The 18,697-nt window shown below is 40.3% G+C and overlaps 1 protein-coding gene across 7 annotated transcripts; it reads right to left on the minus strand.

Annotated features, from left to right (window-relative positions):
* Window positions 1-311: 311 nt before the first annotated feature.
* mcp (Membrane cofactor protein) lies at window positions 312-18,392 on the minus strand. Of its 7 annotated transcripts, none has more exons than XM_014135560.3 (12): window positions 18,256-18,392; window positions 17,863-17,955; window positions 9,500-9,685; window positions 7,701-7,797; window positions 7,081-7,154; window positions 6,811-6,993; window positions 5,654-5,830; window positions 5,261-5,395; window positions 2,708-2,737; window positions 2,472-2,513; window positions 1,911-1,956; window positions 312-739 (listed from the first exon to the last, which is right to left on the minus strand). In XM_014135560.3, the coding sequence occupies exons 2-12, from the start codon at window positions 17,939-17,941 to the stop codon at window positions 715-717; spliced, it is 1,074 nt and encodes a 357-aa protein (XP_013991035.1). In that variant the 5' UTR covers window positions 17,942-17,955; window positions 18,256-18,392; the 3' UTR covers window positions 312-714. The 7 variants fall into 7 exon arrangements, with proteins under 7 accessions (XP_013991035.1, NP_001134457.1, XP_013991037.1 ...); XM_014135557.2 differs by lacking the exon at window positions 312-739 and adding an exon at window positions 998-1,335; XM_014135558.3 differs by lacking the exon at window positions 312-739 and adding an exon at window positions 998-1,335 and having other exon boundaries at window positions 17,863-18,077; window positions 18,256-18,385.
* Window positions 18,393-18,697: the final 305 nt, after the last annotated feature.

An 18,697-nucleotide genomic window follows, 5' to 3' on the forward strand; every position in this document is an offset into this window, starting at 1 on the left:
CTAAAAAGGGTAACCTTTTTAATGTTTCTCTATTTGAAAAAGAATAAATTCATTAAGGATGGTCCTCCCCCTCCTCCTCTGAGGAGGCTCCACTGGTATGCATGTGTATATATGCGAGTATGGCGACTACGTGTATGAGGTGTGTGTGTTTTCTTTGTCTCTTACTTACTCCAGGAGTACTACTTACTACAGGAGATGGTTGTTGGCTGATCAGCAGTCTGATGACCTTGAGATACATTTGGCTCTATACTGAAAAACAGCTTGTAAAAGTTTTAGCTTCACTATCCAAATAAATACACAGGGGAATCGTGTTGGACATTCTAATAAATATGATTTCCTTCAAATTCTTTATTTCAAAGGGTGCAAAACAGACTTTGTACTGCAGGGTTGCCCAAAAGGGGAGAATTGTAACTAACAATGCTGGCAATGAGATAAAGCAGGCTCAGATAAAGAGTTATTTGTGAAGTACACTGGAAACATGAATAGTTACTGAATAATCAGGTTAGGCCACTCATTAAGCACAAGCTTCCAAACGGGAATGAACCGATTCATTCTTCATCATGAGGTTTCTAAACATCACGTAATAGAACTTCCTTTGAAAGGATATGAACCCAGTGTTTGGGAGGGGCTGCTGCATTCATAAGCAGGAGAGTAGTACATTAAATCACAGCAGCCTGTTCACTGTGACTCCCTTCTCAAGGATGCAAGAGGAGACTAAAGCAAATCAGAAGACTTGGTACTGAAAGAGAAAACAGATACAGTTAGACAACCCCAGAAAATACATTTTACATTTATTTTACTTTTTACTTCTCTGCTAAAGGAATGGGTAGACCTGTGGGACATAAACGGGATAAATCTGTTGGTCTTTGACACATACAATATATATTGAAAAGTATGTGGACACCCCTTCAAATTAAAGGATTTGGCCAAATTGAGCACACAGTCATGCAATCTCCATAGACAAACATGGGCAGTAGAATGGCCTTACTGGAGAGCTCAGTGATGCTCACCCGTCAAAATAAAAACATTTAGCATTTCACTGCTATATCATATCACCCATATTTTTTTAATTACATTTTCTTATACAAAGCGAGGTCCATACAAAAATTGCTTGTTGAGATCGGCGTAGAAGAACTTGACTGGCCTGCACTGAGCCCTGACTTCAACCCCATCGAACACCTTTGGGATGAATTGGAACGCCGACTTCTTATTATATAAAATTAAATAAAAAACGGTGTGCTCAGATGTCCATCTTCTTACCCTGGCCAAGGGTGCTACAACTCTCTGTCTTCAGAGTTATTAGTGGCCACATTTCCTGAGTATCCAACTCGAGAGCTGTAACACAAAAGTCAAGCACTGGTCACCATGTCTGCATTTCTGGGTGACCAGGAGGCCAAACCTAGCGTGGAACTCAGACGCGTTTTGTGCTAACAAGCCACTCCTTGCCACATGTCATATGCCAAACGGTTTGCTATATGGCACGGAGTGGTATGGTTTGGAATGTTATGGATACCAGGCTAGGCCAAACCTATTGGCCTCACCAATCCGCCACCCTTGCTTGCCATGTGTGTGACAACCCCTCTGGATCTCCAACGACAGACACACCAAACAGCTCAATGTTTAAGAACACTAGAAGATTTTTGGGACAAAATGGCCATTGCGTTTACTTTGCAGCTTCACTACTGTGGCTGGTGTGTGTATATTGATGTTAAACACCAGAAAGCTTCGCAAATATAAAGCATGCAGCATTTAGCTGAAACGGCATAGGTGGTTATGACAGCAGTAAGACCTCAAAAGAACACATGAAACTGAGTAACAGTTGTTTTAGTGAGCGCAAAGAAAAGAGGGAGGAGCCATGACAAGAAACAAGCCTTGATTGGATGTTAGTTAACGAAATGAGAATTACTTACCGTGCTTTATATTTGTAGATTATAAATCCTATAATACAACCAACGCCTAGAAAGAAAAAGGAGAAGTTTGAATCCTTGAGGTATTATTTTGTTTAACATATGAAGTAGTTAATTTTTACTTGGCATAGAGTTTAAAACCACAACATTCCTTCTCCTTACTGTGACCAACATGACAAAAAAATTATGGGATGTCAACAGAAAGTGGTATCGTTAGAGGTTTGTATGCCAGTAACAATAGCAAATTATTACAATTAACTTAATGTCTGTCCTGCAAGGTAAGGCTTGAACAGAATACTACCATGGTAATAAAAATACATTGGTGAGTACATGTTAGAAAATAAATGATTGGTAGAGCAACAAGTAAACATCGTTGCATGATGACTAGATTTGAAAACGTTCAACATAAAACAAAACAAATAGGGCTTATCCCGTTCATCTTTAGAAGATGGAATATAGTACAATTCTTGGAACTTGTTTTGGAGAAGATGGTACGACTTGATTTAACAGGTCACCATGTTACTGTCATTATCCACACAACTTGTCATTTCTATTGCAACTTACCAAGTCCAACTAGAACACCCACTACTATTTTCCATGTGTGGTCTGTAAGAGAAACAAACAGAGGGAAGGAAGATGCCATCATGAATTTGCAGTGAAGATGAATCATCACTAAATAGCCTAAACACTGCTTGAACCATCAAAGAGAACATCATACACTGTACAACATGTACGGATGAGAGCTAACTGTTGTAACATCATATACAAGACCAATAGATAGCAACTGGGTGACCGCTTACTTTTGGCCTCTGGGGGACCAGGTACGCGATCTGTAACACAAAGAAGAGATATTAAGGTTTGCGCGCACACACAAAATACTTTATTTGAATCCAACAATCAAATGTACAAAAAAAAGGATTCAAACACTTCAAAAGGTCCCTGTATGCACTCAAGGGTACAGGAAAAGCACCTCCTTCTCCAAACTCCAAGGCTTCCCACGACAGCTGAAACAGAGCAGTACCTAGCCAACTGCTTTGCCCTAGTTGTCCGGCTCGCAATCTGGAGGCTACGCACTGCAAGCCTGTGTACGTGGCAAAGACTGCCAAATATCAACGGCACCAGCTTGCACCTACACCCATTTCCATTCATGTTGCGACAGTCGATGTTCATACTCAAATTCGGCCAGGTATCCCCGCCCACTAGATGGATTGGGGATGGGTCGTGAATGCTCCATTGCTGCTAGTAGACTCGGCCACTGAGTAGGACTTGTTTGAAAGCTGATTTTAGCGTTGTAACAAGCTAAAGAATATCATGCAAAATGTGTCCAAAATATTATCCAACCTTCACTGCATTAACGATGGCAGTTATGCTAGTAAATAACCATGTTTTACCACAGAGCTGCAGCACTCATGTCTGGTCCTGGCGAGCATGCACACACAGAGTCTTGCACAGCTAACCTTGTGGGGATATACAATTCAGTCCCATTAAAAATCCTATTTTCCCTAACCTGTACCCTTACCTTGACCCTAGCTCCTAACCCTAAACCGCCTACAAATAGCATGACCTTTTGGGAACCAACTGTCCCCAGTTGGTCAAATATTTGTTGGTTTACTATTCTTGTGGGGACTTATGGTCCACACACACACAGTAGAATGGCCTTACTGAAGAGCTCAGTGACTTTCAACGTGGCACAGTCATAGGATGCCACCATTCCAACAAATCAGTTCATCAAATCTCTGCCCTGATAGAGCTGCCCCGGTCAACTGTAAGTGCTGTTATTGTGAAGTGGGAACATCTAGGAGCAACAACGGCTCAGCCGCGAAGTGGTAGGCCACACAAGCTCACAGAACGGGACCGCCGAGTGCTGAAGCGCGTAAAACCATCTGTCCTCGTTTGCAACACTCACTACCGAGTTCCAAAATGCCACTGGAAGCAACGTCAGCACAACAATTGTTTGTCGGGAGCTTCATGAAATGGGTGTCCATGGCCAAGCAGCCACACACAAGCCTAAGATCACCATGCGCAATGCCAAGCGTCGGCTGGAGTGGTGTAAAGCTCGCCACCATTGAACTCTGGAGAAGTGGAAACGCGTTCTCTGGAGTGATGAATCACGCTTTACCATCTGCCAGTCCGACAGACGAATTTGGTGGATGCCAGGAGAACGCTGGCTGAGAGAATGCCAAGTGTGCCAAGCTGTCATCAAATATATTTGTATAACACTATTTTGGTTACTACATGATTCCATATGTGTTATTTCATAGTTTTGATGCCTTCACTATTATTCTACAATGTAGAAAATAATAAAGAACCTTGGAATGAGTAGGTGTGTCCAAACTTTTGACTGGTACTGTATACATGGAAGGCGGGAAAGCCCCTAATGAGGACATCTTTCACTAAGTTCTCTGCATCAGACAATATTGTACTTCTAGTTTTATGACAAGTGTGTGTGTGTGTGACAGAGAGAGGCTGGGATTTGTCAACAACCTCACGGTACAATAGCGCAATACTTAGGTGCCGATACGATTCTCAAGATTCCATACATATTGCGATTCAATGTTCCAAACATATTGCTCACCATATGTCTGCTGCAGAGGGACGCCAGAGCCATGAGAAAATGAATGTTGATCAGTCATTGAAATAAAAAGTGCTGAAAACAAATTTGCTCCCATTTAAAAAGATGGAAAACAAGCTATGAAGGAGTTTTCGTGCAGGTTCAGCCAACTAGTGCAAAAATAATATTGCGATTTTGTCAAAAGGGGGTGTTTCTACATTCATGTGGATGCTACCATGACTACGGAAAATCCTGAATGAATCATGAAGAGTGAAAACGTTAAGACGCACAATGCTAACCTCCCGTTATTCTATCATTCTTCACAATTCATTCAGGATTATCCATATAATCAAGGTAGCATCCACATTAATGTACAAGTGTTTAAAAACATATTCTTATTTACAATAAAAAGTGACTCCAAAATGACACAATATATTATTTACCATTCATTTCTATTGGGCACTAAATAATCTGAAACACAACCTAAACAAACAGCAAATGCATCCAACAAATGTGCAGAGTCACAAGCTTGATGTAATGTAGTCTTTTCGTGCTATGAATATGGGACCAAATACTTTACTTTTTACTACTTTAATATAGCTAAGAGAATTTGTCCCAAATACTTTTGGTCCCCTAAAATGGGGGGACTATGTACAAAAAGCTGACAGTCTGCACTTTAACCGCATAGACATTGTATCATTTCAAAGACAAAACAACAAAAATATTCACTGTTCCAATACTTTTGTAACTCACTGTAAAATTAGATTAGGATTGTAACAAGCAGTATCAAAATGGACTCAACCTTGGTTTGTGGTTCTCTTTGTAGCAGTGGTAGCAGCTATTGTGGTAGTAGCTGTTGTGGTAGTAGCTGTTGTGGTAGTAGCTGTTGTGGTAGTAGCTGTTGTGGTAGTAGGGGGATTTGTTGTAGTCGGAAGGGCTATTAAGGCATGCAATGCAATTAGGCCAATAACTATTCTTGTCCAGTCTGTCACATCAATTTACTGTTGTTATCCCTCCACATACCATATTATCTTATCAAAATATTCTCTATATGTTTAAATAAGATCAATTCAATTCAGAAAGTCAGTTTGCTGACACATTGGTCTTCTGGTCCTAAACACCAAATGACGCACAAAATATCTGATCCAAAATATAGGCTAAAGTATGTTAAGTAACACACTGAAACAAGCCTTACCTTTGCATGTGGGAATAGAAGCTGACCAGCCTTCTATTTCACATGTCAGACTGGCCTGTCCCGTCATCTCATATCCATCGTTGCACTTATACGTCACATAAGACTTGTGCTTGTAGGGGGGCAAACGACCTTCAATCCTAACGCCATTCTCAACAACAGGAGCAGGACATGAAACCACTGCAGATGTAAACAAAGAGATGTTTATTTCTCTATGGTTGTGAAGTAAAGGTGGCCCAAGTCTCTTATTTACTGGTTTTAGGCTACTTGAAGCAATATAAAACACAATGTTGTTATAACCACCTATTTATGTATATTATGCAACTAATCCATTCAATAAATAAGCTAGATTTTTGTAACTCATTTCCCCTGAGCTCAATGTTGCATCATGGTTTTAAGTGTATAGTACACATTAGGGCATGGCTGCCCAAACCTCTTCCTGGAGATCTACTGTCCTGTAGGTATTCAGTCCAACCCTAATTTAGAATATCTGATTCAGCTACTTAAGGTCTTGTTGAGCAGCTAATAAGTAGAACCAGTTGTGTTAAATTAGGGTTGGACTGAAAACCCACAGGATGATAGATCTCCAGGAAGAGGGTTGGGCAGCCCTGCATTAGGGTGTCCACGGTTCAGTCTCATGGACATCTGTGCTATCAGGCTAGATACTGTGATATTTATACACTTATTTTATCATCTGGACCGTGACCTTGCTCATGATTGTGTAGTGGACAGGACTGGGTAGGTTCATTTCTAAACGTAATCCGTTACCTGCCCAAAATTGTAGTCAGTTACATAACCTTTGGATTACTCAAACGCAGTAATGTAATCTGATTGCTTTCCCCTTAAGAGGCATTAGAAGTAGACAAAGGATCCATCAAACGCATTTGGGGTGTCATCATAGTGGTCTCTGACTTGTGGTCAGACTCGCTCAGGTGGAACAAACTTAAAACTTGCTCCGTTTTTCAAAGCTGAATTGAATGTCATTGAGAAAACAGAAAAGTGTTGAATCCTTTCTGAAGTCAAATAATCCAAGAAGTAATCTAGTTTTCAAAAGTATCTTATCAGTGTGAACAGTTCATACAAACAGTTCTATGTTTTGTCAACAACCATAATTATGACTTTAAAACAGAAGGGGGTAAAAAGGCAAGCTTTCAACATACTTTTACACTCAGGTGGAGCTGGCTGGAATTCTCCGTCCTTTTCACAGACTATGGATTTAGCTCCAACCAGAGTGAATTCCTTCTCACAGCTATATCCCACAACACTTTTATATTCGTACTCTTCTTCAGATGGCATAACAGGTCCACCGTTGACAATGGTGGGGGGCTTTCCACACTTCACCACTGCAGAGTAGAACACAACAGCAGTTATAAACAGTTTTGATCTAGGCACAAGCATAGAACTGTTAAAGTTATTTTCACTTGACTAACCTTGACATACAGGAACTCGGCCATCCCAGCCTCCGACCAAACAGTTCCTTACACCGCTGCCCACAAGCATATAGCTGAGAAAGAGAAAGATTAGACAGTATTTGGAGCATTGCTTTCAGGATAGCAAGTGTTACAGAGACAGCTCTGATCTTAAGCAAGACAGTAAAGGAAGATCATGGGCTAAACATTACAAACATTTCCTTCAGCTTTTAAGGAGAGGAAGTTTGATTAAGGCCTAACTGGAAATCATAAAATTGGTCCTACAAAAGGACAGCTTTGTGAAGCATGACAGTTGACATGTTAAAGCACTCAGTTCAGCCCATGAAGATAGACTCATCATGGACATTGCAATAAGGGCTTCCAGCATTTTAAAATAGCCAACTGGGTGGGGATTACTATGAGTTGGGAGCCCAGTGAAGAAGAATAAAAATTGACAACTTTAAAACGTAGCGGTCACAGATCCAATAATGGCACAGATACAAAGATGAGTGCTCGCTCTCTCTATGGTTCAGCCCTATTAGAGAGAGAGAGAGAGAGAGAGAGAGAGAGAGAGAGAGAGAGAGAGAGAGAGAGAGAGACAGACAGAGAGAGAGAGATGAGGCAAATAGCCTTGCACTGACCCAGTGTTACAGAAAGCAACAGCCCTGGCGCCAAACAGAATCCCCGAGAGATCATACTGGCCGTTTATCACATCTCCTGGGCTGCCACACGACCTTACTGAAACAACCATAAAGAAAAATAGTCATGTACGGAGGAAACATAGGCTAGCCTGACCTGTTTTGTGCCAACATTCCACTCCTTGCCACTCTGTGTCATATGCCAAACATGACATGGAGTGGCAAGGAGTGGAATGTTAGCATAAAACAGGTCCAGATTCCAGGCTAGGCTACTTTGTCAGTGAGTTTTATGAATGGGCAATGAATATATCAAGTTGTGAGTGGGTGGGTAAAAACTGTTTAGTGAAAAGCATGAGCTGGTGCATACCCAAAAGAGTTAGTGGAGGTGGACTAACGGTGAGTAAACTATAGGCTATGAAAAATAAATGTTAAAAAAAAAGAGCGTTGCACACTGTATACACAAGCTCCCAGTAATTTAATGGGTAAACCACCAACATTTCTGCATCACTGTGCCTTCTTCAGGGTAATATCATGAATGCTTAAACCAGGTTATATAAACAACCAGTGCAATTAATGCAACCAATAACTAGTGAGGGTTATGTCATAGTAATTAGGGTGCGGAGGATAAAAAGTCACTGTTAAAAGACAATAGTTTACAGCATGTTAAATATATTAGGCTATTGTTATCATACTTCATGATTAGATATTGTACATAGTATTAACATGAAAATGCATTTTCCTATTTCATATCTATATCTATATCTATATTGAATTGTTTCCAATTAATTTCATCTTAGTTACAATCTTTTGGTTCAAACGCAATGCATAACAAGCATCTCTACCATCAAAGGGAACATCTTAGGTGCACGCTGATAAGCTGTGGAAAGAATATCTTCATTTAGCAGACCTGGTCATAAAAAAAGGGGGACTTGTTTATAAAAAAGGGCCTGAGGTCCAAGTCAACATTCAGACCACTAGTATTTTTGTATAGGAGATCCAGTAGGTCCTCCCTCTGTAGTAGTAGGGTTTCAATGTTACCTCTTCTCCTTGGTAGGGTAACATGCTCGATACCATTTTGTATTTGATGAAAGAGAGAGGATGGTTAGCTTCAACAAAGTGAGCTGCTACTGGATAGTCAGTGTTCTTACACCTGATTGAGCTGCGGTGTTCAGCTATGCGTTGTTTGAATTTCTTCCCCCCCTTTGTCCTACATGGGATTTCCCACATGGACAGGTGAGGAGATGGATTCCTCCATGTGTCTTGCATGAGATGACACCACTAACAGGGATTTTTTATTATGACACACCTCACTACTGTCATTGGTTGCACAAACTGTGTCTATATAGTCTGAGGTGCGTTCAGTTCGCATGAACGGTTGCTACATTGCAGAACAGTTTGTGCTGAACGACACGTTTCCCCAAATCGCTCTTGAACAGACTGAGGTACATTTGCTCCCGTGGGGCGAGGTGTGGCTTGAAGCAATGAGTGACGTATTTAAAAAGGACAGAGCCACGATGACAAGGCTCCCCAACCCCTCCACGTTTTTCAACAGGCCGTTCCGTACAGCACCGTTTACGTTTAATTGAACGCTCCAGAATGTAAACATTTACTGAACGCAGCCCTGGTTCAAGCATTCATGATATTACCCTGAAGAAGGCACAGTGATACTGAAACATTGGTGGTTTACCCAATAAATTACTGGGAGGTTATATAGAGTGGGCGACTTTCTTTTTATAACTAAAAACATTTACTGGAATATGGCCTAACGTTTGCACAATAAAAAATTTAAATGTTGGAATTACATTCGCATGTCAGTTTCACATCACTCCACACGCCAGCAGTACAGGTGACTGATCGAGATCCTCCTGCACTGACATATCCAGTTGCACACTCAAACGTTGCTCTTGTTCCATCTCCAAATGTCTCTTGAGTTGATGTAAAAACCATGTTTGACCCTTCTAACGGTATGGGTTTGGAGCAGTCTTGACCTGAAAACAAAGGAGACAAAATTGAATGACCAAGGTGGACAAATACTGGAGACAACACCTTCAAAACCCACATTGTCTCACGTCAGATGGCGTCGTTCTAACCCGACACGCAGTTGCCAGGAGCCACGTGTCAAACTAAACGGGGAACTCATGGTGCTTTCAAGACAACTCATACACTCGAAGGGTTAACATTTACGTACGCGTTTTGCGTAGAGCTTCCTATTGGTCGATTCATATATTTTCCAAGTGGGAAACTCTGAGCTAATTTTTCTACAGTGGGTTTCCAAGTCAAAATTGTTAGTTTTGAGCTGTTTTGAACGCAGCATCTCTTAAACTGAGATTTTGCTCATTCTCCAAACACTAGTTCTTAGTTTTGAAAATCACACAGATATAACGCACTGGTTACCAGAGACGGAAGTGGAAGCGAGACACCCCACTCAGTTTTTTTCTGGTTCAATTTAAGGCAAACGAACTAAGTAGATCAGACTCAGTTACTATTGCATTGGTGTCTATAGGAGACCCACCCTGTTAATTAAATAGACCAGAATTGTTTTTCAATGGTAAAGAGCCTGAGTGAACCATCTTTGCTGGCTCCTACGGAAAGACATGCTTGATCAGCTCCTCTTGCCCCAGCTAGCAGCCTTGTACTAGCTTGTTTGAATGGCCATTACGGTAGCTAGTTTGCCAGCTTGTTGATGAAGTTGTATGTCACTAAAGATACGGGACTGTTCTAAGAAATCATCATGTATCTGACTGACAACTGGCACTGTCTCACTACTTTGTAACATGTTGCCAACGCGATGACGTCGCAGCTAGAACCGTCAGCTGTGCTGCAGAATTCGGCACACTAATCAGAACATTAACAATAATGAAAACTAATTTGTGTTATTAGATAGCATTTCAGTACACTATCAGTGCAGATGGCCGTCGCACAATCTGATGTGAGACAATGCTTCAAACCATAGACGGTATAAGCAAAGACAGTACAGTATGAAGATATCCAGGCTATATCACAACCGGCCGGGATTGGGAGTCCCATGGGGCGGCGCACAATTGGCCCAGCGTCGTCCGGGTTTGGCCGGTGTAGGCCGTCATTGTAAGTTGTTCTTAACTGACTTGCCTAGTTAAATAAAGGTTAAATAAAAAAATAAGCGTAAACGAGATGGGATGGCGTATCGCTGCAGAATGCTGTGGTAGCCATGCTGTTTAAGTGTTGCTTGAATTCTAAATAAATCACAGACCGTGTCACCCGCAAAGCACGCCCACACCACCACCATGCTTCATGGTGGGAAACACATGAAGATCATCCGTCTCACAAAGACACGACGGTTGGAACCAAAAATCTCAAATTTGGACTCATCCGACCAAAGGACAGATTTCAACCGGTCTAATGTCCATTGCTCGTGTTTCTTTATTGGTGTCCTTTAACAGTGGTTTCTTTGCAGCAATTCGACCATGAAGGACTGATTCACGCAGTCTCCTCTGAAACTGCAGTAAAAGTGCAGTGGACTGTGGTATTTTGGACACACTTATACTGCCAACTTATTTTGTAAGGGTTAAGCTAGCCAAGTTAAGCTAGCTAAACGTCTTACCTGTGATTAAATGTTTTACACACACACACGGAAAGTATTCAGATCCCTTGACTTGTTCCACATTTTGTTACGTTACAGCCTTATTCTAAAGTGGATTAAATACGTGTTTTTCCTAATCAATCCACATCCCATAATGACAAAGTGAAAACAGGTTTAGAAATGTTTGCAAATGTATAAAAAATTAAATACCTTATTTACATTTCAGACCCTTCGCTAAGAGACTATAAATTGAGCTCAGGTGCATACTGTTTCCATTGATCATCATTGAGATGTTTCTACAACTTGATTGGAGTCCACCTGTGGTAAATTTAACTGATTGGACATGATTTGGAAAGGCACACCGGTCTATATAAAAAAAGGTCCCACAGTTGACAGCGCATGTCACAGCAAAAACCAAGCAGTGAGGTTGAAGGGATTTTCCGTAGAGCTCCAAGACAGGATTGTGTCGAGGCACAGATCTTGGAAAGGGTACCAAAACATTTCTGCCGCATTGAAGGTCCCCAAGAACACAGTGGCCTCCATCATTCTTAAATGGAAGAAGTTTTGAACCACCAAGACTCTTTCTAGAGCTAGCCGCCCCGCCAAACTGAGCAAACGGGGTTGAAGGGCCTTGGTCAGGGAGGTGACCAAGAACCCGATGGTCACTCTGACAGCTCCTGAGTTCCTCTTTGGAGATGGGAGAACCTTCCAGAAGGACAACAATCTCTGCAGCACTCCACCAATCAGGCCTTTATAGTAGTGGCCAGACGGAAGCCACTCCTCAGTAAAAGGCACATGACAGCCCATTTGGAGTTTGCCAAAAGGCACCTAAAAGGACTCTCAGACCATGAAAAACAAGATTCTCTGGTCTGATGAAACAAAAATTGAAAACTTTGTCCAGAATGCCAAGCATCACATCTGGAGGAAACCTGGCACTATCCCTATGGTGAAGCATGGTGGTGGCAGCATCATGCAGTGTTGATGTTTTTCAGCAGCAGGGACTGGGAGACTAGTCAGGATCAAGGGAAAGATGAACGGAGCAAAGTACAGAGAGCCTAGACGAAAACCTGCTCCAGAGCTCTCAGGATCTCAGACTGGGGCGAAGGTTCACCTTCCAACAGGACAACGACCCTGAGCACACAGCCAAGACAACGCAGGAGTGGCTGCGAGACAAGTCTGAATGTCCTTGTGGCCCAGCCAGAGCCTGAACACAATCGAACAGCTCTTGACTTGAAAATATCTGTGCAGCGACACTCCCCATCCAACCTGACAGAGCTTGAGAGGATCTGCAGAGATGGGAGAAACTCCCCAAGTATGCCAAGCTTGTAATGTCATACCCAAGAAGGCGCCAGGCTGTATTCGCTGCCAAAGGTGCTTCAACAAAGTACTGAGTAAAGGGTCTGAATACTTAAAATGTGCACAAACCTGTTTTGCTTTGTCGTCATTGTAAATAAGAATTTGTTCTTAACTGACTTGCCTAGTTAAAAAGGTTAAACATATATTTTTAAATACATTATGGGGTATTGTGTGTAGATTGAGGGGGGGAAACTATTTAATCAATTTTAGAAAAAGGCTAACCTAACAAAATGTGGGAAAAGTAACGGGGATATGCACTGTATGTGTATCCTACTTGAACAGCGTCCCCACATTTCCCACTCCAAATAGCCTGAAGCCACAGGCTTCTTTTCACACTGAGGTAAAGTTGGTTTTATAGTCGCACATTCAACGGATATTCACCAAAAGCCACTTGAAAATCAATAACTAATTCACCGTTTGTCACAAAATCAAACTAGATATGACTTATTCTATAAATGTCTAGCATAGTTTTACAACCTTTGTTTTGAGTAGAAATTCCAGTTGACTTGATAGAAATACATAACTATGGCATCTATAAAATGGCATCTATCAAAATGCCATTTAAACAGTATAAATCAATAGCGTTTTCACTGACAATCAAACTAGGCATGATTTATTCTATAAATGTCTAGTGTACTTAAAACCTTGGCTTGGAGTAGAAATTTCAGTTTTGATAAATACATAATCTCATATTGCATTTAAAGACAGAAAAAAAATCTAACTAATTCAGTGATTTCACAGAAAAGTGAAAATATGCATTTGCAATAACTTTAAAGAAATGTTAATTTCAAGTGCAATTTGTTCTATATGAAGTTGGATAATGTTTACAATCTTACATTGTATGCCAAATCAATGTTTGCATTTTTAGTGCAACATATTTTAAAGTAGTTACAAGGCACAACAGTCATTTATGTCTCTAATTTAAAACAGGAAAGAGGGCCCTTCCAATCATTTTCTATTTTGGCTTTGTTCAAGTCCTCCTTTGTCATCTCCAGACAAGCTGAATGGTACCATCTCCTGAGGTAATAGATTCAACTGTTCAACACTTAAAGCCAAATGTGTTATACCCTGGGTATTCCCAGAACACATTCTGGAAAGTCTATAGATTCAGTTGTCACTTTATTAGGTACAACCCCCTTTGCATCTGGAACAGCGTGAATTCAAAATTGTTGATGAAACTGGGAAAGGAGCTAGACTGTTCACGTTATGTCCAGTTGGAGTTTATTACAGTCAGTACAAGTTTTGGAACTTTTCTGAGTTACAAAAGACCAGACTGTGCTATCATTTTGCACATTCTAAAGTTCTAACAAACACTAACAGAATACTTCTCTGCATGCTTTAGTGTCTAGCAAGCCAAGACCACAGGACTTGGTGTATGTAGGAGAAATGTATTTTTGTGAATAGGGTGGTGAACCTAATAAAGTGGCGAGTCTAGATATCACAAACAACTCCTTTTGAGCAGTGTGTGTTATACGTTTGATCAATGGGTATAATGGTAAATCTGATCCCCAAGGTCCTCATAGGCTCACTTGGATATTTAGAGTTGGAGGTAAAGAAAAAAAATATGAAACTAGGACATTAAAACACTGGCAGAATTCTTTCATCCACATAAAATATGTCTTTTAAAGTAGAAATACCTTTAAGACCACTGTCTTTCTGGATGTTTTAAAAGATTTGCAAATAGTTCTTTCTGCAAGGAATGTCAATTGAAAGGGATATGGTAATACCTATGTAGTTGATGTAGTTTCTCCACTGGTATAATGGGTATAAATGTGTGGTAGTTGCACACCTCCCTGCTGAATTATGTAGAGCTGATTTGGGCCAGTAGATTTATTTATTTGTCAGTTTGCGCTGTTCTGTGAATGGAGTAGTACACAGCGTTGTACGAGATCTTCAGTTTCTTGGCAATTTCTCACATGGAATAGCCTTCATTTCTCAGAACAAGAATAGACTGACGAGTTTCAGAAGAAGTGCTTTGTTTCTGGCCATTTTGAGCCTGCAATCGAACCCACAAATGCTGATGCTCCAGATACTCAACTAGTCTAAAGGCCAGTTTTATTGCTTCTTTATTGCTTCAGTTTAACTGTGCTAACATAATTGCAAAGGGTTTTCTAATGATCAATGAGCCTTTTAAAATGATAAACTTGGATTAGCTAACACAACATGACATTGGAACACAGGAGTGATGGTTGCTGATAACGGGCCTCTGTACGCCTATGTAGACATTCCATTAAAACTCAGCTGTATCCAGCTACAATAGTCATTTACAACATTAACAATGTCGACACTGTATTTCTGATCAATTTGATGTTATTTTAAGGGACAATTTAAAGGACATTTCTAAGTGACCCCAAACTTTTGAACTAGTGCATGTTATGGTTCACTCTTAGTTTTCCTTATCTCCACTGTGGAATGTCCATGTTGATCCTATTGGTTGTCTTGGTCCTCTTGATCCACCAACCGGTCTTTGTTAGTCAGGCCTGACCCCTTCATCCTGTAGTTTTTTTCCTGTAATCTAATTTAATATGACTTAAGATGCAAAATTTTATGCCAGGCCCCTTCTAATAGGGTATGTCATGATGTTGGCCTGTGAGTAAGGTTTATGACCCCCCCCCCATAAATACCTTTCTCCAATCTCTCGCTCGACTCTACTGAAGGACTCTTGAATAGCCTTTGTTAAACATAGAGAGTCTGGGAACATCAAACGGTGGGGGGAAAGGAACCATATTTAGGTAATCCAACCAGTGGAAAATATGCGTTGGTACTTAATGAATATGATGTCAGTTCGGTTGTCATCTGAGACATTATGACTGATGACAGGACGACAAACTGTATCTGGGAAAGTCTACACATTCTAGTTATCAGATTCACATGGAATTGTTGTGTAATTTAAATGTTTAAATATAAAACTAAATATAAAAGCCTTTCTGTTCCGAGTACGCGAGGCCTGCAGCCTCTGCGTTAAAAGGGCGAATAACTTTCTGTTCCGAGGACGATAGGACGACGGTCCATACGTTAAAGGATTCAGATAATAACTACAGAACTAAGCCAACCTCAGCGTGAGCTTTGGTTGCGAATGATATGAACTTTGAACTCTTATTCACTACAGAAGTGATACCTCCTAGCCATTGAGTTAGCAGCGGCCGCTGTAAACGTGGGCTAGGAAAGGACGGAAGACGTATCCAGTCTAACACACAATGACGATACTACAACGTAAACCATTTACCACCAGAGACATTCTTCCGAGGACAGCAAGATCTCTGCTGGGCAACACGGCCAGCATCTACGACCAACCTACCGAAGTGCAGCTCAGAGTAAATATTTATATTGCATTTCCCTTTTCCAAATGGGCGGTCATTTAGAATGCATAAGATACTGTATTTACGATAGCATAGCTGCTCCCTTTGTTCCTCAGTCTTCCCGGCTCCGTCCACCAGGGACGTTTTCTGTATGACATAATTTGCATTCTGTGTATATGTAATTCTGTGTGATTAGTTAGGTATTTAGTAAATAAATAATTAAACCCAATTTTGCATTGCTGATTCAACTTGTTAGCCAGGGTTCGTGAAGATAACCAAGAATTTACAACTTTCAGATGAGACTGAAATAAGTTGACGATTAATATTGACTGCTATTGATATAAAATATTACTAGGTCTTTAAGAGTTTATTCGGAAGATAACAGCTCTATAAACACTCTTTCGTGGTGACGACTTTCTAGTTAATTACATTTACATGATTAGCTCAATCAGGTAATATTAATTACAGAGGAAGGATTTTATAGAATAGCATGTCATATCACTTAATCCGGCATAGCCAAAGACACGACAGGTATAACAGACTCGTTAGAAGTTTGACCACATGCCCTCTATCAAAAACTGTAATGTTTACACAAAACAAAAGGTTGTAAAAGTATGCTAGACATTTATAGAATAAATCATAGCTAGTTTGATTTTTCTGTAATAATCTGTGAAAACGTTGTTGATGTATATAGCTTTAAAAATTGCATTTTATAGATGGTACGTATTTCTATCAAATCAGAACTGGCATGCTTACTCAGAACAAAGGTTGTAAAAGTATGCTAGACATTTATAGAATAAATCCTACATAGTTTGATGTTTGTGACAAACGGTGAATTAGTTAATGATTTATACAGTTTTAAATTGCATTTTAAAGATTTGCATTTCCATCAAATCAAAACTGGAATTTTTATTCAAAACAGGTTGTAAAAAGTTATTTATAGAATGAACAATATCTATTTTTATGTTTGACAATCAATGAATTCGTTATTGATGGAACGAACTACAAAAATCTCTGAAACTGGAAACACTTCTCCCTCACTAGCTTTAAGCACCAGCTGTCAGAGCAGCACACAGATTACTGCACCTGTACATAGCCCATCTATAATTTAGCCCAAACAACTACCTCTATTTATTTAGCTCCTTTGCACCCCATTAATTCTATTTCTACTTTGCACTTTCTTCCACTGCAAATCTACCATTCCAATGTTTTACTTGCTATATTGTATGTACTTCGCCACCATGGCCTTTTTTTGCCTTTACCTCCCTTATCTCACCTCATTTGCTCACATTGTATATAGACTTACTTTTCTACTGTATTACTCCATGTGTAACTCTGTTGTTGTTGTTGTTGTTGTTGTATGTGTCAAACTGCTTTGCTTTATCTTGGCCAGGTCGCAATTGTAAATGAGAACTTGTTCTCAACTTGCCTACCTGGTTAAATAAAAAGGTGAAATAAAATAAATTTAAAAAAATTACAATTTTAAATGGCTTTTGGCTAATGCATGTTGAATGTCTGAATATCGGAATATTAAACCAACTTTACCTCGGGTCTTTTCACTGGCTCTATTTCCCTGCATGGAAGCATTGCAAACCATCGGTTGGGATTTTTGACCTGGCATCATGAACTCCTGAACAACACTGCAGCCTACCGCCATGTTATGTTAATTCTGTATAACAAAAATTAATAATCGACGAAGACAAAGTTGCCGATTTTACAATCGGGGTCAATAGGAATCTAATGTTGGTTTTCCCTATTTTGTATCCCAACTTTTCTCATTGCCTTCTCAAACCCTGGCCTGGTCTATTTGACAAGCGTTCCCGGAAGTCTCGGAGTGTTGCGCCTCTGGGTTTAGAAACTATATGGTACACGCTTCAAACCACAGAGTTTCAAACCAATGAATGAAAACATGCACTCATAGAAATAGAGTTCTGCTTCGAGATGACCCTACCTTGAACAGTGGGAACCATGAAGGCAAGGTGGACCATCCATATTGTCAAGGACCAACAGACGTCTTTAGAGGGGTGCATGACGTCTTCGTTTCCTGTAACGAGCAGCAGCACACGGTCTCCTGGATTGGTTGATTTGTTTGATAATCTGTACTGTAAAATTTGACCCCCTCTTATACGGATGAATTTCTCTCAAAATCCACTTGTCGTAATCACACTGTGTTCACAATAAAATACAGGCACAACTAAATTAGCTAGCTGGTACTGGAGACTGCGAGCTAGCTAGCATGTCTAATTAACGTTAGCTAGCTATTGTGTTTGCGTACATCGCACTTTCTTCTATAACAATGTCCAATAATGATCAGTTAGAGTATTAGGAAAACTCATAGTCCTACCTTATTGTTCAAGTAGTCTAGCTACGACTTCTTCAACTGGCAACTCTGCCTGTCTGTTTCGCAACAGCAAATAGACGTTTATTTGGCGTATTTCCTGGACGGCGGCGGTTTGGAAGCCAGTGAGAATAGTGGAATTTGCGGTTTGCCTTCAAAATAAAAGTTCCCCATGTAAACTAATCCAAAGAGTGGAATAATGCCATATTTGGACTAAATAATGCTAAACAAGGTTGTAATGGTGTTACATAGCTTAAAAATTAAATACAATAATGAATTATATTTACAATAAATATAAACAGTCGAAATCCCACTGTGGATGTATTAGATCAGGGGTCTCAATTTGTCTATCACTGTGTGTAGCCAATTGATGTGATAACCATCTTGAGGGATGACAGAAATACTTTCCCCGAAACCTTCTCAATTAAACTTTAACTGCAAAGTAGGC

Source organism: Salmo salar, chromosome 13 (assembly GCF_965601325.2).
Source record: "Salmo salar chromosome 13, fSalSal1, whole genome shotgun sequence".
In the NCBI taxonomy this organism is placed as follows: domain Eukaryota; kingdom Metazoa; phylum Chordata; class Actinopteri; order Salmoniformes; family Salmonidae; genus Salmo; species Salmo salar.